At 39.2% G+C, this 23508-nt stretch overlaps 1 protein-coding gene across 1 annotated transcript; it reads right to left on the bottom strand.

The window, feature by feature from the left end:
- Positions 1 to 505: 505 nt before the first annotated feature.
- Positions 506 to 22925, bottom strand: LOC141907845 (collagen alpha-6(VI) chain-like). Its single transcript, XM_074797588.1, has 19 exons — positions 22571 to 22925; positions 20107 to 20149; positions 19111 to 19285; positions 17980 to 18172; positions 13864 to 14059; positions 13392 to 13403; positions 12900 to 13129; positions 12015 to 12365; positions 11258 to 11286; positions 9129 to 9232; positions 8941 to 9029; positions 6905 to 6950; positions 5324 to 5498; positions 4620 to 4812; positions 3946 to 4141; positions 2934 to 2945; positions 2334 to 2554; positions 1757 to 2098; positions 506 to 1091 (listed from the first exon to the last, which is right to left on the bottom strand). Exons 1-19 carry the CDS (start codon positions 22613 to 22615, stop codon positions 990 to 992), a joined length of 2754 nt encoding a protein of 917 aa, XP_074653689.1. The 5' UTR covers positions 22616 to 22925; the 3' UTR covers positions 506 to 989.
- Positions 22926 to 23508: the final 583 nt, after the last annotated feature.

Genomic DNA, 23508 nt, shown 5'->3' with positions numbered 1-23508 from the left:
TCAACACACTTTCAAAAACTGATCGTCCACGCGTCACACTTGCAGGTGAATGGTTGTTGGTTGTTGTTGTTAATACTTACAGGAGGGGCGTTAGTGATATCCTCTTTAAACTGTTTAATGACATCGTTGTGTAAAGTCACCAAGTCTTACGCCCAACCTTTATGAGCGCGGATAACCTCCTAACGCCGTCAGAAAACCTAGCATCGGTAATCAGAATTCACAATCGGAATTCACAATATTAATCAAAGTCAGTTAATTCCTTCCTTTCCTTGAAGATGATATGAAAATAATTTTTTCCTGTTTGGTGGATACATCCACAGCAACATTAAGCAGGTTCCAGGTTAAATGCCTTGGGGGAAATTGCAACTCATTGCATACATAGACCATCAGTAACCATCACGAGAATAAACTGCCTTGGGGCAATGCATATAGATAGACCACAAGTAACCGGTACGAGAAAAACTGCCTGAAAGTGTGAGATCAGAAAACGTAAACGTTTTTAGAATCTAAGATGTTTAATATTTCTACGTTTTAGCTCAATACAATTTTTACAGTTAAACAATAATATACTCCTCAACCATTAATTTTCTGAAAATTAATTAAGTCGTCGCAATCGTTCTTATTAAGACATCTCTGCCGAAGTTATGAACAAGTTTAATAAAAGTAAAAGCTTTTTTAACATTGACTATTGCATTTTATCACCAAAGCGTAAGGCTACGAACGACGTCCCGACGACAAGTTCCTCGAATAGATACAGGATTGATTTTCCCGATATATGGTTTATGGTGTTATAGACATCACCGAATATTGATTTAACAATCGGAACACTTTATTTGGATTTCATTGAAATGCGGAAAAATGAAGCATTCAGTGCAATCGATATCTGCGGATCTTCATTGCATCCTCACTTGCCACAGCAACAGCGGTGCCGATACCTCATCCCAAATCGGGTCAATCATAATTTTATCGAGAATTTCTCACATGTCCATCTATTCCATCGATGATTTTTCGCGGTCTATTTCCTCTGCCTCGTCGACCAGTTCCTGTAAAGCGTCCATGATTCGCTTCTGTCGAGTTTCTGTATCCGATCTCTGAAAATAGACGATCGAAAGCGAAATGGAAACAAAACCAAGATGACGACGGTGCCGTTGGTACACACCAGATGGCGCAGCAATACGTGTGGGTCAAATCACTATACCGTGCCAATATGCATTGTTTACCGATTGAGGAGGACAGATATACGAAAAAGAAAGACTATGTACAATATGTAATTCAGACGATATCGGTGATGAATACCACTACTTAATGATTTGTCATTCTCACACCGACCTGAGAGGATACCTTACAAGTAATTGTTACGAAAATCCAACCTAGCTAAAATATTACGACTGAATACAAAGGACCCTAGATTATTATTGAATGTGATAGATTTGTTGAAATGTTCTGTAAATACTTGTTCTGTTTCTTACATTAATCTGCATGTTTTTCTATATCCTGATACAATTGATATTGTCACGATAAATAAGGTTATCTTATCTTAACTCAATCGACTCTTTCGAGGATTCCAGTTTTGCGTCCCGACAGGGCAGACCACCAGGTAGAAACGATACAGAAATGATTGTCTAGTTTCCACGTGTTGAGTGGTTTGAGGGGATGAATCTAACATTTTCCATTTGATCGAACCATTGAACTTCGTTAAATTCTCCTAATTTGAATACATTTAGAAACTTTGATACCCAGTTTCTGCGGGACTCACCATTAGGGTTCTGTAACAGACTCCTGACACCAGCTTATCCTTTAACTTCCGCAACGACTCGTAATCAGGAACCAACATCACGTGACTTCTATCGGTGGCCAAACCGGTCAATATTTCGACGTCGATCTTTTTGCCGACGCCGATCACGAATATCTCGACGTTCAGCGCCCTCAAGCGGTCGCTCTCGCGTTTCAACGCGTCCAGGTCGACCGGTTTGCCGTCGGTGACTAGGATGATGATTTTTCTGGCCGCGGACCGCGCGCCGGACTCGGACGAGAATGTTTTAGCGAGCGTCTCCTCCAGCAGGACCGGCAGACGTCCGGACTTAGCGGTAGATTCGACCTAAAATCAATTAACGAATGAATCCTACATATTGAAATCTTAGTAGTCCAAGAATTGATTGAGATATGGCGCCATCTATTTGGGGTAGATGCTCGAAAAAAAAACAAGCACGCGATACGTCCCCGAATTAATTGGGATTCGAACCGAAGTTCCATCTCTACATTTGCATATGCAAATTAACCGGGATGCGACCGACGGGAATCGAATACTATTCGTATTTTTAATGAGACCTTACCAGTAAAGCATCGAGCACTTGGTCTTTAGTTTCGTGTGAATTCAGGTCGAAGGCGGCCAGTGTCGTGCACCTGGACGGTACAGACGCCATGCGCACTTTCTTATCGCCGACATCCAGTTCTTTAGTAACGACTCTCATGAATTCGTTCGCTTCGATGATGTCCGTAGCGTCGGCGTTCGGCGTGTCCATCACGAACGCGCAGTCCACCTCACCACATTTACCTAGGTTTTAATATTCGTGCATGTTAATGGCAACACCGCAACACCAGTTATCTCACCAGATGGCGTCACGAGTATATCGTCTAACATCGTTAAGATTAGATCATTATGAAATAAACTTCGATTGAATCTTTAGCAAATATCAGTTCAGTTGGTTTATTCAATGACTTCATTGATTATTGATTTATTTAACTTTAGGCTGATGATAGTGTCACATGACCCGACAAATATCAGTTCATTTTGTTTATTCAGTAAGTTCATTAATTATTGATTTATGCAAAGAGAATTCGATTTTGGCATTCTTTAAATGACTAGAAGTTTTTCCGAGGGAAACCTTAGTGATAGACTTTCAGTGATAGATGCGTTGGAGATGAAATCTTACCGCTGTCCGGAACTGAAACGAGAAAATAATAACTTAATTTTAGATTGAACATACTTTCGAAAATGAAAACAACAAAAACAGATTAGAAAACTAACTGAATCTTTTATTATTATCTGATCGCATATCAAGTATCGTAACTTTTTAATCTAGTCGAATAAGCAATGCCTTACTTAAGCATCAACCGTAGAACTAGTTACTTGATTAACTGGACTAAGAGATACATAGGCTAATAAATACTGGTCTTAGACATGTTGGTACTGATCCAGTTCCACATTCCCAAATATGGTCTCAAATCTTAAAAACTGGTCTAACAAGTAGTTAGATTGGTTATAATGCTAGGATGGCATAAGTTGCAAAGTTGACCTGTCTAAACCCATCTTGTTGATATAACCAATCAAATAACTTAAGACCAGTCTTCGGAATTAGGGTCACAATTGGAATCAAAGTCATGACTAAACAACTGGATCCAGAGTTAGGGTGTACAGTGCCGACATAGACAAAATATGGTTTCAAATCTATAGACTGGTCTTAAATTGTTTTTCAAATAGGTGATAAAGCTTTGATAGCCATCCTACTGCCCTAACTATCAGCCATGACTGTGCAACTTGGCCCAACGCTATGCTTTCTTCAATTCCGACTAAGGCCGAAATTTCACTTTAAATCAAGTAGACTTTACTTAACACTTTTAAATTAAACACAGGGTCTTTTTACTTCACTTTCTTTTTAATTCATTCACTTTAAACTTGTATTAAATTGTTTAAGATCGGTCACCGCATACAGAACTAAGATAATCTTAGACTGGTTGCCGCTGAATCTATTAGCATAAAACATTGAATAATTTTTACATATGTTTTGTTTGTACGCAACATATTTCTATCGACCCAATTCATACGGCATATTTCTCTCATTCTCAGCAACGCGTCGCTGATTCTGAGTGGTTCTATGTTTACTTAATTCCCCCTGTAAATCTGTACGTCACCACGAACAAACATCGTCTTAAGCAACTACTCACCGCAAGCCTTTTTGAATATAGACTGTTGATGATCTACTAATTGCGCGTAATCTTTGGATGTCATGACGCGATCTTTCGATCCTGTTATATCGACTAGTTCAATCTCGCTGACGAAATCTCCGATCCCTATCGCGAACAGCGTGATTCCGGTCTCCTCGCGTGTCTTCGCTGACTCCGTTTTCGTTTTCCAAGGAATCTGAAAAAAAACATCACCAGGAAATCATATAGAGTTTCATGAATTTCGAATCATAAAGGAAATACGCCCTCCTTTAGTGATGGGATTGACCCACATTATTTCATTGGCGATGGAAGTTCTGATTCTGAATCTCATCCTCAAGTGTGGATCCACCAGGTGTCGTTAACGTGCAGTAGGGCACCAACTTCTGCAGCGATACATGATTCCACTTGTGGCAAGTGAGGATCCGCCGGGTGTCGCTAGTGTGCAGTAGGACATTAACTACTGCGGCAAAAGATGATTCCACTTGTAGCAAGTGAGGATTCACCAGGTGTCGCTAGTGTGCAGTAGGTCATAAAATACTGCAGTAATAGAGGATTCCAATAGTGGCGAGTGAGGATCCACCAGGTGTCGCTAGTGTGCTGACAGGGTATCAGATGCACGTGCAGTCGGAAATAGAGCCCCGAACTTGAGAAAATAACTAGAGTTTTCGACGAACCTGTGAATTGCCGTCGGTGATGACGATACCGATTTGTGGCACTTTTCCCTTTCTCGATCCTTTCGCGGTGGTAAGAGCGCTGTTTCTCGCTAAAGCCATCGCTTCCCAGGTGTGCGTGTCACCGTATAACTGTTTGAACTTACTCACTGCGCTCGTCATCTCATCAGCAGTGCTATAATCATTCATATCAAACCTTTCGAATCGAGAGAAAAGAAACAGTGATTAACTCTATGAATCCCCCTTTGACGTCATCGTTGAAGTCTCCTATTACTAGCAAAGGATATTCCGCATCCACGAATCTTTTAATATCAGCGAAGTTCCTACCTGTAGAAGTAATAACTATCTCCATGAATCCCCCTATGACATCATGAACGTTCATATTTATTTCTATATATCCCGTTATGACATCATCAAATGAAGATTTATGTGTGTCCATAAACTCCTCTGTGTCTGTGTCTCCACAGATCCCCTTATGACATCAACAAAACTATAACATCTGTATCTGTAACTTCACCTTAGATGACGTCATATGGAGATCTATAGGGGCCAACACATGTTCACATATCATGGATGCGGACAGCTGTACTAGAAGCAGTCAATGATATCAAATCAGCACATTTGCATGGTGTCATAGGGGGATCTCTGAAACTGCCTTAAATTAGATCAATATTATGATGTCATAGGGGGGATGGTCAGGTGCGTACCTAGTTATCGCACGCGTGGCGAAACTGATGATACCAATTCTGGAGCGATCCGGGCCGATCAGGTAACTCTTTATCATCTTATTCACGAATGTCAACTGTCGATCGTAATCTTCCGGTAGTATACTGGTCGACTCGTCCAGTATGAATAGAACGTCTACTTTGCCCATCCTACAGTCTGCGTAGAAAATAACAACTACTGCCTGTCACACCTGCTCTCCGTGCGACGGGCCTGAATTTCGATCATAACCAATTGATCCGTGAATACAATCTATCAATTTGTCCAGTAAAGAATTTGCATTCAGAAATAGATTATGAATCGGCATAAATTTGTTCCTGTTTTCATCATCTGTCGGCGATTGTTCACCTAGAATACGCTCGCGTAATGCTGAAAACGGCTCATTTATTTATAATTTATTTATCTTACACTGAAACCCATTACAGGTATTAGAGGGACAACACAAAATTGACAAATTTCATAACACTGTAGAAAATTTCGAAATTCGATAACAAAATAAACTTGCATGAACATCAGAAATAACAAAGTTACTAACTCGGACTTTCAATGCATAGATATCCATACAAATAAATCACTATGGTAATTTAAAGCGATTGGCTTTCGCGGCCCGTAACGTGGCGCCACCTTCATTGTTTTTTATGCTAATGAATATGTGATGACGTCATGGCAACGTCTCTGTGCGTCCGCGGAGCGGTTTTTTCAGCACTACGCGAGCGTATGCCGAGTAAACTATCGCCTGGAGAGCATGTGTGACAGACAGTAGAGTTGTCCAGCGACACGACGCCTGCTTGGAAAGTGGTTATTGAACTGCTCGACAATTAAACAATTTATACATTATCAAATTTAATTGATAATTGTGAATAGCATTGATTTCGACGAAAACAATGGTCATCAGTCGGCCATCTTGAATCCGATGGGACCGGTCTTTGGGCTCAGCGTCTATCTAGGGTAGATACATGCTTAAACCAGATATCTAGATAATAAAAAAGTCAAAGATTCACAAAATAACTGGATTCCGCCTACGGACAGATGGAGGGAATGTGAACACAAAAGGCCATGTCGGAGACTTCTAAATAAGAGCTTCACCCCGAGAGGGCTCAATCTTAGGGTAGAAAAACTCGACGAACCCTTAGGTCATAAATAAGTCAAGAGGTTCCTCCACCCATTCTGAGAATGACCATCGACCAACAAATTCTGGCGCATTCCACAAGACATGTATTTACGAGAATAACTGATCGAACTGATTATCAATTCTCTACGTTATTTTAAGAGCCGTTTATTGCTGAATAGATGAAAACATTCTCCACATATCCCAACTATTTATCATTGCATCCAATTATTTTCTCTGGAAATATTATTCGGAGATAAAAACGTGATGAAAACAAGAAATCTTCGAGAGTCAATTCGCCCAGGTTTGTGGCATTTGATTAAAAAGACGGTTTTGGAAGTTTGATAAAGGATACTCAATACATATTGAAGAATCTGGTCCATTTTGAAGTTAAAGATAATCAAAGATTTTAACGGATTATCTATGGATAATCCGTTGATCGATAATCCTTACTTACCGCTGCGTGGTTGCTTCAAAGCTTCGACATCGAGTTGAGCCGATACCTACAAAAATGCGTACAACCTTTTAAAGCACCCAAACAGCAAACGGTTCGGAATCGCGATTGCGAGAATGTTTGAAATTACACACATTTTTTCATAACAATGATAATAATTCAAAACTTAAAACCTATGTAAAACAATAAAATCGTTAGCAAAATATCAAAAACAAATATCTATGTTTTTCTCAGTGTAAACGTCTTTCTGAATGGGTTGATGCGGTGGATGAAATGCTTATCAACGATACAATGGGTCAAAATCGGTCGCATCATTAAGGGGACGTGTTGCTGAATCTTCGATCATTAAGTCATTTTAATTGCGTTTTCATTATGAAGATAGAACGTGTCAAAAAGTTAAGCCTGTTAAAACTTAGAATGTTTCTGGATTTCCGAAAGCTCTTGTGACGCCATCAAGTTGAATGCTATTCATTTCATCTCTGGGCACTCGCGAAAAAAGATGTCTGCCTCCATGAATCCTACCATGGCGTCGTCGAATTATGTATACCCCTTATGACGTCAATTACAACCTACAGCAGTTCAAAGATGATGCGCGGTTGGTCAGTTATGCCTGATTCGCATCGTCGAAATCTGTTTGGAAATAATTCACAATCAGGCAAAACTATCGGGACTTGAATTCGATCTATCAAAAGTGCCCAACCTGTTTTTTTCAAAGGAAAATTCGTTTGGAATCGAAAGTGAACTTAAGTACAAAGGATGCACTCTAAAATGTTATTCCATCAACAACGCACACAAACATGTAAATATCTGAAAGGATGCGTTTGAAATTTATATCGGCGGTAAGGTTATTTTTGTGTATGATTCGGGTGACAAAAATGACTACTTAATTTTCGCCAAACAAAAACCCAAAAACAGGCGTATTACACAGTCATCTATCATTGCGTGTTGCGTGGGACATAGTTCACATTCTCCGCTTAGAGTTCCTTATCTCGGTAAAAATGCTTAAGTGGCAGATTGTCAAAACATGTTCGTTCGTATTTGTGTCGACCGTAGACGAATTCTATTATAATCAGAAAAGGTTGTAGCTTGTGCTACTACGCAAAGTAGGTTGGCAAATTATTGATTAACAAGACGCTAAACCTTAGGGGTTGAAAAATTCCCAGGTTATTTTTGTTGTTGCCAGTCTCCAGTACCGCGAGTTCTATCAAAAAGTTCCACTTTCATGACAATCGGTAAGGCATGGTTGGCAACAAGCCTGGTCTCTCGTACTGCGCGAGGGTCTATATAGTACTGGCTGGTAAAGCCGGCCGCACACGGCAACGAAAAAAACACGTTTTTCTTCCCTCGTGAAAAACGTTTTCGAAGTGTTTTGTTATGCCGTGTGCGGCGGGCTTAGACAAACTACGACATTACGAGCGAGATTTGATGGGAATCTTGGCAAGTTAACCTAAGCAAAGGAAGAACGACGTAAACTTGGACACTCATCAAGCTAGACAAAACTACAACATTTCTCGATAAACTTTCTACGGACTTGGATCTTGTCGTCGCCCAGAGAACCCGGACTTATTTTGATGACCGTGTAGTTTCTCTTCTCATGGCGCAATATCAGATGAGTTGATGATATGGTCTCATTTTAACGCTTAGTTAAAACATTGTTATTCCGTAGAGCGTTTGGCCTGGAATGAAGGCGCAGTAAGCGAAGATGTTTTCGGAATAGGCTATATAAGAACTTAATCATTATCATTACAACACATGCAATACACGATAATGTAGTCCGTTCTGTAACTCTATTGTTAATTTTTTTTTGCGGATAATTTATACATATTCAATATTCATTATCATTATCATTGATGAAAGACTCTGAGTCTGCCTCGTAACTAGTTGATATAAAATGCTACCCTTGAATAAAAGATATTTTCGAAGGCGACTTTGATATATTTGGATATATTCGTAACGTCGAATAAATCATTAGTTTCTATAGGAAACAATTTCAACAAGTTTCATAATGAAATAGCTAAGCTAAACTATAGTGTACGTACGGTGAATAAGATCCCGAGAAAGGCGGTCAGAATTACGAGGAACCTCCACATCACGATTGTTCGACTGATCCACGTGTTTGGTGATAATCCTAAAGTTGCCTAATCCAGGAATTTGGATCCAGTCCCGCAGTTGTGAGAGTTTAAGTCGACTTCGAGTTAAGATTATTTTTCTAAACTCTAAAACGAACTTTTGGAGGAACTATGGAAGTGGATCCTGCGACGCGCTGGTCGTTCGCTGCGCGATACGCTGACAAAATGCCGAACAGCAGAATTTATCGAAAGTTTTAGACGTCTGGGCGAAAAAAATGTGCGTCGGTGAAAAAATCATCAGCTTCCTGCTCGAGTAACAACAAGTCGCGTGTATTTTTGTAAAGATGCGAAAGAGTGGGTGAGGTACGTGTAGTCACCTATTTCTGTCGGATCAGATCAGCGTGAGTGTAAATACACTTGAAATTTGTTTACAAGGAATTTCAATAGTATGACGATTGCTGCTGGTACTACAGGACCCCGTATCCGGGGCGGATGGTTAGTTGATTCCGAGTACCGTTTAATGAATTCCCTAGAGTCCTCGAAAATCTGAACTTGATGTTTTCCATGGATGTACTCTCTTATCCGAGTAAGAGGTTTTGTGTTGTATGTACAGCCGCGATCACACGGAGACGATTTTGCCCGGGCCAAAGCGGCACGGATCAGGCCCGAGCCAAATTTGGCCCGTGCCTAATTAGAGAGCGCGCTCACTCGCAAACCATTCACTCGAAACTAAAAGCGAAGTGGGTCATTTCCGGTACCAGTTGTAATTAAAAAGCGATCATTTGCCCGTGCTATGATTTGGCTCGGGCCTGGGCCCAGTTTCACGAAAAAGTTTAAGCCTAAAACGGGTAAGTTTGAATTGTTGTCCTCATTGAAAACATGAAGTAACGAATTGCAATTACACAAAAGATTTGAGTTAAACTTCTTTGTGAAACTGGACCCTGGTCAAACGTTTTTGGTAGGGCCGATTTTGCCTGTTTGGCCCGGGCCATTTGGCGCCCGTGTAAACAGGCGTTCCGGCCCAACGGGGTTCGAACCACTAGATATGTTCGCAAAATCTGTACCTCGGCAACAGTTGAAACTTTCTGGTCAGATAGCGTGTTGGGTGTTTCGATCATTAGTTTCGACTGTCTTGATCTCATCTTTCTAATGCGTAGAATGGCGTCTGTAAAATCCATGATGATCAAGTGTGTGTGCAGTTGGATGCGTCATCCAATAGGATCGTTTCTTACTAATCAGAGGGGGTTGTTTTATTCACGTACCACTAGGGCGATACAATACACTTAAGACAAATATCTCGACATTTACAGACATTTTTTATTAAATAATATCATTTAAAAGATTGGGAAAGTACAAAAGTTAAGTGAGTATGGTTCAATACTATTATATGTTTTCGTATACACGAGTTTTAAATCTTATATTTCATATAAACATCTTATTCGGCAAAAATTATTTGCTCCCATTAACATTTTAGCGACGGGGGTGGTTTCGCAATCGTGTAGAAATGTAGCCAATATCCAAGACTGTTTAACTAACAATCTGATACCGACCCCGGTAATTTCACATTACAATTACAATTACACACACACATATATTTCACAATTCAAAACGAAATAAATGAGGTTCCGCTAACACGCACTAGAGGGCGCAGTTATACACACAAGTTGTTGTAAATAACGTCTAGTTGCGTTTCAAAATGCTTTAATTTCTGTTTTTGTTAATACTCCATATATCACGGAGATGGTTGGAGTTATAAATATTCCCTATTCGTATTCGTTGAAATTTGAAATATCATGAAATAAGTCTCGAATGGATTGTCTTTCTCACTCAGTTTTACGGAATAGGTTTCACTGAAAATTGATACCGAAAATCAGAAAAGTTGATTCGATTCTAAATAAAACGTTGAGAAGAAATTGAAGCGCGCTAACTGAGTGGCACTACTAGCGATCGTCACTTGCCACAGTAGCGGTCCCTCATCAAATATACTCCGAAATATAACACTTAGAATGAAACAAATCTTAAATTCTTCAAAACGATAGTTTTTTTTTATTCCTCGTCGATTCTCCTCTTTTTCTCCGCTTCTTCGATGAGTTCGTCTAAAACGGCCATAAGTCGTTTTTCACGGTCCGTCTTCGAGGCGACGACGCGTTTCTGGAGAAAAAAAAAAGTTGACAAATTAGGATGATTTTAAATTGTCGAAATAATCGAAAATTAAGTCATCGACATTTTGTCGATATTTTCAAGAAAGAAAATGAAAATCGCTGGTTATAAACATCGATGAAACAACCCTGAGTCCGTGTTCTTACGATTTATATACTAAAAATTAAAAAATCAAGTCCCAAGATGTTTCTACGACCTGGTGTAATTTATTCAACGTTTCGACTATATCCTAATAGTCATCTTCAGGAATACTGTATTCCTTGAGCTAGTGTAATTTATTCAACGTTTCGACTATATCCTAATAGTCATCTTCAGGAATACTGTATTCCTTGAGCTAGTGTAGTTTATTCAACGTTTCGACTATATCCTAATATTCATCTTCAGGAATACTGTATTCCTTGAGCTAGTGTAGTTTATTCAACGATTCGACTATATCCTAATAGTCATCTTCAGGAATACTGTATTCCTTGAGCTAGTGTAGTTTATTCAACGTTTCCACTATATACTAATAGTCATCTTCAGGAATACTGTATTCCTTGAGCTAGTGTAGTTTATTCAACGTTTCGACTATATCCTAATAGTCATCTTCAGGAATACTGTATTCCTTGAGCTAGTGTAGTTTATTCAACGTTTCGACTATATCCTAATAGTCATCTTCAGGAATACTGTATTCCTTGAGCTAGTGTAGTTTATTCAACGTTTCGACTATATCCTAATAGTCATCATCAGGAATACTGTATTCCTTGAGCTAGTGTAGTTTATTCAACGTTTCGACTATATCCTAATAGTCATCTTCAGGAATACTGTATTCCTTGAGCTAGTGTAGTTTATTCAACGTTTCGACTTTATCTTAATAGGTTATCTTATGTAGTTAATAAACGTACCGTTGGTGGCGCTGTCGTCTTCTGACAAATACCGGAAACAAGTATATCTTTAATCTTGCGTAGGGATTCGTAATCGGGCACTAGCTGAACATGTTTCTTATCTGTAGCTAGATTCTCGAGCACGTGCACGGCGATCGCCGGTCCGACTCCGATGGCGAATACTTCGACGTTCTGCGCCTTCAAGCGATCACTCTCGCGTGCCAGGGCGTCCGCGTCACCCGGTTTACCATCCGTCACCAACACGACGACTTTCTTCGCCTTCGGTCGGCCCCCGGCTCCCGTCGAAAACGTGTGCGACAAAGTCTTCTCTAAAAGTACAGGTAACCCGGCGGATTTGGATTTAGATTCGACCTGAAAGAATAAGAAACATCGCTACAGTCACTAAGATTCATCTGTTGCTAGTGATGATCCACCAGGTGTCGCTAGTGCGTAGACATCAACTGCTGTGGCTATTAGGGTTACACTCATGGCAAGTGTGGATCCACCAGGTGTCACTAGTGTGCAGTAGAGCATCAACTACTGCTGCAATAGAGGATTCCACTTGTGGCAAGTGAGGATCCACCAGGTGTCACTAGTGTGCAGTAGGATATCAACTACTGCGGCAATAGAAGATTCCACTTGTGGCAAGTGAGGATCCACCAGGTGTCACTAGTGCACAGTAGGACATCAACTACTGTGGCAATAGAGGATTCCTTGTGGCAAGTGAGGATTCACTAGGTGTCGCTAGTGTGCAGTAGGACATCTCAACTACTGCTGCAATAGAGGACTCCGTTAACCAGCGAGGTCCGACTGAGGTGGTCTGTTTTCTTCTTGAAGCCACCAATATCTACGGACAGTTTATTTGTTACTGAAAATTGCCTATGAATGTGCCGCCATTTTGTTTACCTGTAACGCGTTGAGTACTTGATCTTTAGTCGAGTGCGTTTTCAAATCGAACGACACGAGACCGTTACACCTGGACGGTACAGACGCCACTCTCACTTTATCGGCGCCGACGTCCAGTTCTTTGGTTACGACTCTCATGAATTCGTTCGCTTCTACGATATCGATACTGCCGGCGTTCGGCGTGTCCATCAGAAACACGCAATCCACTCCGTTTCGACCGCCGCACTTGCCTGAACGCAGGAGAATAAAAAATGAGGAATTATCGATGAACAGTTTTCGGAAACAGACGTAAATTTTGATTAGAAATTTTACTTGAAAAGATTACTGCGTATAGGTTTTGTATAATCTTTGTATGTATTTTGCTGTTAACTTTAACTTTTACTTGAACACACTAGACGTTGAGGTAAATTGAGAATATCGGGCCGTGACCTCATAAGAAGATGTTTATCTTAACCTCTTTGGGCTACGGAGGAATCGCGAAGGAACACTAACCTTGGTCAGCCACTGAAAGATACAATGCGTAAAAGAAACATTTAGATAAAAGCGACCGTAAGACAAATCGGGATTCGAACCCGTGAACAATCGATCGATATAGAATCGCCGCGTGACAACAACTGAGTTATCATTTCTTTACTCACTACGCGTGGATATGTAACATTAATTTCGCACAAATTGGGATTCGAACTCGCTAATCGTGGGTATCAATATTAGTTAGGCTAAACAAAAATGATACCTTGTTTCTCCGCAGCGGCCGGGTCATTTTTGTAAAATATGATAAAATTTATAAACAGTTCATTTCTATAGCGGTCGGGTCTGTTATGGTGAAATTGATCACGATTTTAAAAAAAGTAATGTATAGGGTAGATAGGCGGCCGGCCGGGTCAACATTTAAGCTCAGCAGAGCGGAGAAACAAGGTGTCAATTTTTTTGGGCATTAAATTAGTTCGTATTGTTCTCTACTCACTGCAAGCTTCGTCCAGAATTGTGACCTGTTCATCCAACAGCTGCGCGTAATCGGTGACAGTGATGACACGGTCCTTCGACCCGGCGATGTTGTACAGTTCTTGTTTGCTGATACGGGCCCCGATGCCGATAGCGTATAGTTTGATTCCGGTTACTCTACGGGTTCTCGCCGCTTCCGCTTTTGTCTCCCACGGGATCTGAAAAAAAGAAAGAGCGCGCGTGCACATCAGATACGGGCGTGACGAGCATTGAGCCTTACGTCGGTTCAGTAGCTCATTGAGAAAAGGCGTGATGCTGGAGGGAAGCCAGAGTTCAGGGCAGTGGCTAAAGTTAGTAAACAACCTACGTAGATGCTTACGTCGCACACAAGACACTGAATAGAAGATAGGTGAAAGTGACGTGAGTGTCTGCGTAGGAATGCTGGTTATAGCGGCAGCCTTGAGCTCTGGTATGGCTAGGAAGTAAACAAGTAATAAACTCGTGACGTATAACATATGTAGAAGTATACGTCACGAGTAACATGGAATAAGATAAAAAGGGAGGGTCAGCACAGTAAGGGGGAGAGAGATGCTAGAGTGGCGGAGAAGCCTAAAATTACGAGCTGTAGGAAGGAATACGAATTGTGCGGGAAAATAAAGAAAGAACGTAGACCCACGAGATGAGTTGTTATTATTCCGGAGTCAGAGGGATATCACTTATCGGATTAATCGGAACCAACAACGACAACACGAGGGGAGAACGCAACGTGGCCCCCACAACAAGTGGTTGAGAAACTCATCACTATCAGTGAGTGACAAGTGGGTTCGAGTCCTGCTGGCTGCTTACAGTGTGCGGGCCACACTTCAAAGACGCCGTGTTCCCGTCATGGGGTTGCATGAATGATCCAATAGGGTTCGTCTTGGGAAACCAAGATCCAAGCGACCCAAAACGAACAAACGTCGTCATTGTAGTCAATGAATGGCCCTGGACGCGCGCCTGAGAGAGGGGAGTGAAGCTAAAGTGAACGTGCTCCTTCGGCGTGTACTATGAATTCTGGCCCTAGGGGGAAAAGGGCGCTTCCTACAAACAATAAGGGGTGTAAGTATGATAAAGGAGCTAGGGGCGATTAAAACATATCACTTTCCCCGCGAATTCTACACTAAAAGGCAGAATGGTATCAAATTCTAGAATTCCGACACAAGGTCGTGATAATTTCTGTTTTCGCCCTTCCATATTTAGGTAGCGCATCGATAAATTGTTTTACTAGTACGGTAGTGTTTCCAGTATAAGCCGACAGTGACGCATCAGCTAATCATATTAAAAATAACAATTACAGAAGCCCACACACGCATATCATACGTGAACCAGGCGCGCGTGTAAATCATCTAGCGCTCCCGAGTTTTACTGTAATTGGGTTGATGGTACGGTGCCCTAGAAATCGGAATTTATCACTTAGAAACGCTACTATATACAACTTATTAAAAGTGTCAGTTTTTCTGTTTTTGTACTAGCTAGCCGCTGGGTCTTTGTTCCACGAGTTGATATTCGATCGACAGTTATGACATTGGGAACGCTTATGACGTTTCATGACTGTTAACGGCTCTTATGACATTTTTTTGTAAAATCAATTTCAGGTACAAAACGGACCGTGCGCAATATGTGAAAACCATTTCATCAAAATACAACGTCCGCGCGCACAATTCACTTCATAGCTAGATATAGATGTAAAAAATTGCCGCCTGTCAGCAATCTTTAAATTTTCTTAGATAAATTGCAGGTGCACAGCTTCATATAACAGGGGTCGCACCTCCGGCACGTGCTACCCTCTAGATTTTCAGTTGGCCCTCGAAAATCTTTCCGTAAAAATTCGGTACCATCCGAGCCACTGAGGACGTCTTAAGTCTCCGATGTATTCTTCTTTGGTTGAAACAAGCTCTACTTGGAAATGGCATCTGCAGAGGCTTATTTTTCAAAATTTTTCTTGATTAGGGCAACCAGACCCCCTCTCGCTGCTCGTGGATGGTACCTGTATTTAATAATCATAGCCCTTTTCACCGGGTGCTACCCCTCAATATAAGCTCTGGATCCGCCCCCTGTATAATTAGAAAATGGATGTATCAAATAAATAGATGCCAATATGGCCGCCAGTCGGCAAGCTTTGATTTCGTAATTCGAGCCATAATTTGAGCGTTCGAAGATTTGAGTAGTGAAAAAGAAAGCTTTGAAATAGAACTTTTCATAACGGCTCAATAACGTGTTTGTGACCAGTTGTCATTTGTAGGAATTCTAGAATTCCCGTCGCTTTAAGCGCTTTTGCGCATCGACATTTTCATTTTTCCCATACGGGGAAAATTTGATGAGAAAACGTCTTTTCTCGCGCTGAACGACGTTTTCGGGCCGAAATGTGCTATTCCCGTCGAGTTGAGAGCTTTTGCGCATCGACATTTTTCATTTTTCCCATACGGGGAAATTTGATGAGAAAACGTCTTTTCTCGCGCTAAACGACGTTTTCGGGCCGAAATGTGCTATTCCCGTCGAGTTGAGAGCTTTTGCGCATCGACATTTTCATTTTTCCCATACCGGGAAATTTGATGAGAAAACGTCTTTTCTCGCGCTAAACGACGTTTTCGGGCCGAAATGTGCTTTAATGCCAGTTCCACAGTTATGAATTGGGATTTAACTTTTCGGTTAGCAGTAGAAACTAGCAGCTAGAAACGGATGTTAAGTTTTATCGCACTGACGGTTTTTTAATAATCTGGTTACATATGCAGCGGTTTCGATACGGTTTCCGGAGGCGTCAATGTCAAGTGAACAAGTATCTATTCGGTCTCGATGAGTTCATTTTACGACGTAGTTTCGACTTCTCCTCTTGTATATATCTCATCTGTTTAGACTGTGTCTTATTGCGGTTTCAATAACGTGAACACTTTTTTTGACGCCGTAAAAACCGTTTAGATAAATGCTTATGATACATTGATACCTAGTATGCGTTATACGAGGGGTTCTGTGTTAGATTCTATGTGTATTACGTCATCGATATTGGCGTTTCAAAATAACAATTGCAATTGTGAATTCTGGCGTTTATTCTGTAACTAAATATATTTCCATAACTCTCATTCTATTTTTGATAGATTTTGATAATTATATTATGTAATCAATTAGACTGGTTGCCGGTCAATTCAATTCAATTATTTATATATTCAAATCTAAAATTAATTTCAATGAACTTTCAAGTTAGTTTTCTCGTTTCAAATTATACTGGTTCAGAAGGTTGTTTGTTTTTTTTTCATTTGCCATATTTGAAATAGCATTCGCGTTACTTTAAAAAAAAAAAACGTAAAATATGTTTGTCAAGTCGTCACGTAACTTAAGTCATCTCCTATTGTGAGTCTCTATTAAATTTGTATTTCCAATTCAATTTACTGAGTGTAAACCAAGTCATCATTTGTGTACGTAAGCCCTGAAACATAATGATCACCAGAACTACTTTGGATTAAGCAATCTTTCGAGCGATCTTTCTTCCAATATTCTATAAAATAGTTTCACCTATAAAGACCTATCGGGAATGTTGAGACGAAAACCCCGCTTTCATGGCTGAAGCTGTTTGACACGTCGGCAGGGAACAATAAAGATATTTCATCGTAGCGGGCTACTAGAAGCCTGGAAACTGGGTCGGTTGCATGTCGAGATGCAATGGCATAAATTCCATTGAAAGGTTACGAACTTCCTCGAATGACTTATACCGACATACCTGCGCCTACAACAGAACGAATTATCACGACCTACAATATTATATGTCTATCTGGAGGATTGCTGAACTTCACTTCGTCCTCAAGAAACGGCACAGAAGCCGTTATTTGAACTTCACGAAAAAGTGGCTCCACGCGCTTCAACTATCAATGCTTGAATTACGCAAAATTGCCAATTAAAACGTCTTACAGAATGTCGAAATGTCGACATATTTGAACACCCGCTAAGACTATTTAGGTTCCAAGGCTAATCTACCAACTTAGGATCTGCCTCAGCCGATTTTGATTCAGTCTTTAACCTATACAACAATTTAAGGCCAGTCTGAACCCATATACCACAAAACCATATACCGAATTTCTTCGTAAACTGATAAGAGTTTTCGACGAACCTGTGAATTGCCGTCGGTGATGACGATACCGATTTGTGGCACTTTTCCCTTCCTCGATCCTTTCGCGGTGGTAAGAGCGCTGTTTCTCGCTAAAGCCATCGCTTCCCAGGTGTGCGTGTCACCGTATAACTGATTGAACTTACTCACGGCGCTCGTCATCTCATCAGTCGTGTTATATTTATTCATATCAAATCTTTCGAAAAGAGAGAAAAGAAACAACATTTATTAGCCATATAAGAAAATATCTCCACGAATCCCCCTTTGACGTCATAGTCGAACATCTCCATGAAGCCCTTTGACGTCATATTAATCGGAACATCTCCATAAATCTCCATTTGACGTCATAATCGAACATCTCCGTGAATCCCCCTTTGACGTCATAATCGAAGATACTATATTTGTTTCCACTGATCCCCTTTGAAACATACACTTGCAGCAAATATCCCCTCTTGTTTCCACAAATCCCCTCAACGACATCATCAAAGTTGATGGAACTCATATAGTTGATTTTTGAATACTGATTTCTAACTGATCAAACTGATATGAAATAATAGAGGATTTAATGAATGGTGATGGAATTATGGATCAAGAAAAGTGTGGAAATGTCCATTTCAACTTGGTCCGGTAATTGGTAATCGGGTGCCCTAACGCAAGCTCCGTGAGAATATATCTGACACAGGTCCAAAATACAGGTACAGATACAAATGACTAAAATAGATGGGCAATTGAACTAAAAAATCTAAAAAATCAACTATCGATGATATTTTACTATTATGAAAATGCTAATCATAATAATAGTTAAATACTATTATAGTAGTCATTTTAATAGCAGTAAAATCAACCTCTCCCTGGTAAGAGGAGAGGCACTCAGGAGTCATCCATCAGACCTGGTACTCATTTACTCCTGGGTGGAGAGAGGTAATGAGGATAAGTGTCTCGCCCGAGGTTACTACGGTGATAATATACGGGATTCGAACCAACGAACTGGTTTCCCGCAGACTAACGCTCTAACCACTCGGCCACACCGCTCGCTCGATAGAACGTCAGGATTGCTAAAAAGTCTTTGTTAAAAAGGCAATGATTTTGAGGAATGGCAGAATTTCGACGAAAAAAAAGGCTAGCTCCTAGTACCTGGTAATTGCCCGCGAGGCGAAGCTGATAATGCCGATACGAACACGATTTGGTCCGATGTCGTAGCTTCTGATCATTTTATTCACGAATTCTAACTGTCTTTGATAGTTTTCTTCCCAAATACTGGTCGACTCGTCCAGTATGAACAAAACATCCGCCTGACCCATTCGACACTCTAGAAAATGATATATAAAACAAATAAACAAATCAATCAACAATATAAACAAATCGATCAACGATAATATTAAAGAAATCAATCAACAATAATATTAAACATTCAAATTAATCATCAATTAAACAAACCAATCAACAATTAAACAGATCCATCACCAATTTAACGAATCAATCAACAATTAAACAAATCAATCAACAAATAAACAAATCAATCACCAATTTAACGAACTAATCAGCAATTAAACAAATCAATCAACAATTAAACAAATCAATCACCAATTTAACGAATCAATCAGCAATTAAACAAATCAATCAACAATTAAACAAAACAATCAACAATTAAACAAATCCATCACCAATTGAACGAATCAATCAACAATTTAACGAATCAATCAACAGTTAAACAAATCAATCAACAATCAAACAACTCAATCAATAATTAAACAAATAAATCAATTAATCAAATAAGAGGGAAAATCTTCCTTATTTCCAGATTTAAGATACAAATAGTTCATTTCCAGCACTAAAGTCAAATTTCAGCTGCTAACAACGCAACTGGGCCCGTTTATCAAAACCTATATACAGGGTTAACTTTGACAAAAAAGCAATAACTGCTAAATCGATTCAACGTAGATAGGATCAATGAAGAAATTATACACAACCTAAATCTAACCCAGCCTAATTCAATCTAAACTAATCTAATAAATTGAGTTAAACATTTTGTGATCTCTTCATCAATTTGGTCTTAAATCGATTAAGGATTTAACGATTTGATTTAGTATAAATTCGACACGAAAAGATATTTGATTATTTCATGATTACCGTGTTTTCCTTCTGTCAGTTTTCCGGATGGTTTGGCACACACCTGCAAAGAGATAAAACTAGTTATAAGGTTTATTCAAATTCGGAATTTATCAGAACGACTTTCAAAAGCCGCGGACGGTGTCTCCGAAAACGCGACTTGACTTACTCTCGAATCCAAATTTCATTAAGAGAATAGATATCAGATTCGCAATACCAACTAAACCACCAGATGGCGTGGATAACAGTCGGTTTTACGTCGAATAAAGAATGAGTTCAATTTCAATTTTCGACTTTGAAGTCGATGATTTCTCACGAATCCAAATCTGATCATCAAACCTCATAAGCCTCGGAAAACATTCACACTTTTCTACTGTCAGTGTTTGGTATAGTTTTCATTGATAATTGATTTACTCAAAGAGAAAAAAATTGATTCGATTTCAATTGAAATCTAGAGAGAGTAACTACTAGCGACACCTGGTGGATCATCACTTGCCACAAGTGGAATCCTCTATTTCCGCAATATCAATTGAAATCATGTATAATTCACTTCCACCAGATTTCTACGACAAACTAGATTAACTGGGTCCAGTTCCACAGTTGTGAGTTAAGATTTGATTCTGAGATAACTCATTGAAAAATGAACTAACTTTAACTCAGAGTTAACTCTAACTCACAACTGTGGAACTGGATCCAGGTCCATGGGAATCTTGATACGGTGATTAATGACATAGTTCTTGTTATCGTATAAATGTAGAAACCACGAATAAATTATCAAAACAATAATTAATTGTTTGCATTCCTCGTTTATTACATAAATCTGTATGTATATGTGCTGCTGATGAAATTCCAGCGGTCTTATCTTACTGATAAGACGCTCAGTAATAATAACCCCTTCTAAATAGAAATTATACACAGCGCACATCACGATATATATATATTTATATATATATATATATATATATATATATATATATATATATATACTATATATATTTTCACGATATATTATATATATAGTATATATATATATATATATATATATATATATATATATATATATATATTTTCACGATATATATAGTATATATATATATATATATATATATATATATATATATATATATATATATATATATATATATATATATATATATATATATATATATATATATATATGTATATATATATTCTATTTTTAAACATCCGCGTTTGCAGACTGACTGATGAGTGGGGGAAATATTGAATCACGTTTTCAAGGACCATCAATTGTTCCCCGAACTCGACTATCCAACTATATATATATACTACTTGTTTGCGTTCCTGTTTGCACGTCTTGCGGCATAATAATCGGCAAAACATGCGACACCGTTCAAATACTCTACTTATAACCTACATGGACGTGAATTCATATTTGCGTTGGGTTTTTTTTTCTAAGCAAAAAAGTGTACATTTACACGACCTGAGAATGTTAGTGTGTGTGTGTTTGTGTGGATAACCATTGTCGAAACACTCTGAGTCCGTATTGTAAAAATGATATCAGATCCCTGCACACGAAAATATGGAGTCCAAAAGTTTCAGGAATACTGTATTCCTTGAGCTAGTGTAGTTTATTCAACGTTTCGACTATATCCTTATAGTCATCTTCAGGAATACTGTATTCCTTGAGCTAGTGTAGTTTATTCAACGTTTCGACTATATCCTTATAGTCATCTTCAGGAATACTGTATTCCTTGAGCTAGTGTAGTTTATTCAACGTTTCGACTATATACTAATAGTCATCTTCAGGAATACTGTATTCCTTGAGCTAGTGTAGTTTACTCAACGTTTCCACTATATCCTAATAGTCATCTTCAGGAATACTGTATTCCTTGAGCTAGTGTAGTTTATTTAACGTTTTGACTTGACTATATCCCAATAGTCATATTCAGGAATACTGTATTCCTTGAGCTAGTGTAGTTTATTCAACGTTTCGACTATACCCCAATAGTCATAATATTCAGGAATACTGTATTCCTTGAGCTAGTAGTTTATTCAACGTTTAAACTATATCCTAATAATCATCCTCAATACTATTTACAAGCATTCAACGTTTTGATTATAACCTTATAGTCAACTTCAGGAATGCTTTAACTAAGGGATTTTTGTAATGCTTTCCTCCGAAATGATGTTTTAATAGGTACATCGCGTAAACCAAGCTATGAAAAAGGCCCAAGAGGAAACTTCAGGAAACTACTTTAAAGACCCTAGATGGAACACTCTTTAAAATCCCGATACTTTTTTTCCTTGAGCTCACATAAATTCGTTCCAAAGTTAAACTATATCCTAGGTAGGCATCTCCAGAATTACAGCTATTTTTTTCCAAATTTCGAAATCTAACCGTCAAAAATTTGTCGACCGTTTAATTGAATTTCGTAGCGGAATAAATCAAAATAATCTAGCTATTCGAAGATGATACGATTTCATTACTTATAGACAAACTTACCAAACAAAGTTGCATCAGCGCCAAGGTTAAGATCACTTTCCACATATTGTTCGCTAATTTAAGAAATATCGGTCCTTTTGAGTAACAAATCTTGAATACGTCCCGAACCGCCGCACGAGCCAAACAAATCGTCCGCACGCCTCGACCTCCAGACACGATCTAAACCTGGCACTCACTAGATGATCGAATATAATCACCCGCTATATAACACTTAATGACGCGCTAATTATGGACAGGGAACATCAACGAAAAAAAGTGATAATGAAACCCACTTTCGGTAAATGATAAATAGTTTTGTTTGTCATTTTTCCTACGCTTCGAAATAGTTGTGTTGTGACTTGTGTGCCGACTTGAATGATGTACGACCGAATTACTTTCATCGTCATCGTTGTAGACCGAGAGAGGCGAGGTTGGACTTTGGACCGGCGCGCGAGTGCGTTACGACGGCCCATATATGGCGCCGTATGATGATAAACAAACCCAGTGTCTGGTACAGACCAGATAGGGGGTTTTTTATAAGTAGAGTTCGGCAGTTTTTCTCGGAAAGAACATAAACCGCCGAAGATGATGATGTATTCGAATTAAGCCGATAACGTCTTTTAGGTATTTTCGTTCTCCAATGCAATAAACCCGAGCGGAAGTTAGAAAACCAATCCCGGATTTTTGCTATAAACATCTCAAACGCGCGAAAATGAAATATAGAATTGACGAAAATAAACAAATATATATTTACACTCCATCGTTAAACGTTAGAAAAAATAGTGATTTTTGAAATTTCGTTACTCAATACTCATTAGATTTTGCCTCATTGATAGGAAATATAATTCATTTTCAATAATGTCATGCATTTCGGCGATCAGTTTTTGAAAGTGTGCTGATAAAACGTCTAATGTCTGGTGTTTGTAGTTCATTTTCAATTAAAAATGTCTCAGGTGAAG

The sequence above is a fragment of the Tubulanus polymorphus genome, chromosome 6 (genome assembly GCF_964204645.1).
Source record: "Tubulanus polymorphus chromosome 6, tnTubPoly1.2, whole genome shotgun sequence".
Lineage (NCBI taxonomy): Eukaryota > Metazoa > Nemertea > Palaeonemertea > Tubulaniformes > Tubulanidae > Tubulanus > Tubulanus polymorphus.
Note: the sequence above shows the minus strand (reverse complement) of the source record. Positions and strands in the feature narration are given on the sequence as shown.

What these genes read in the sequence shown, in the direction of transcription:
- LOC141907845 (XM_074797588.1), bottom strand. Translation starts at nt 22,615, where the DNA reads ATGTGGAAAGTGATCTTAACCTTGGCGCTGATGCAACTTTGTTTG. An exon ending in CGTAAGAACACGGACTCAGG is followed by an intron (nt 9,233 to 11,257) that starts GTTGTTTCATCG and finishes TTTTTCGCCCAG; the next exon opens with ACGTCTAAAACTTTCGATAA. An exon ending in TTCTCGGGATCTTATTCACC is followed by an intron (nt 6,951 to 8,940) that starts GTACGTACACTA and finishes GCATTTTTGTAG; the next exon opens with GTATCGGCTCAACTCGATGT.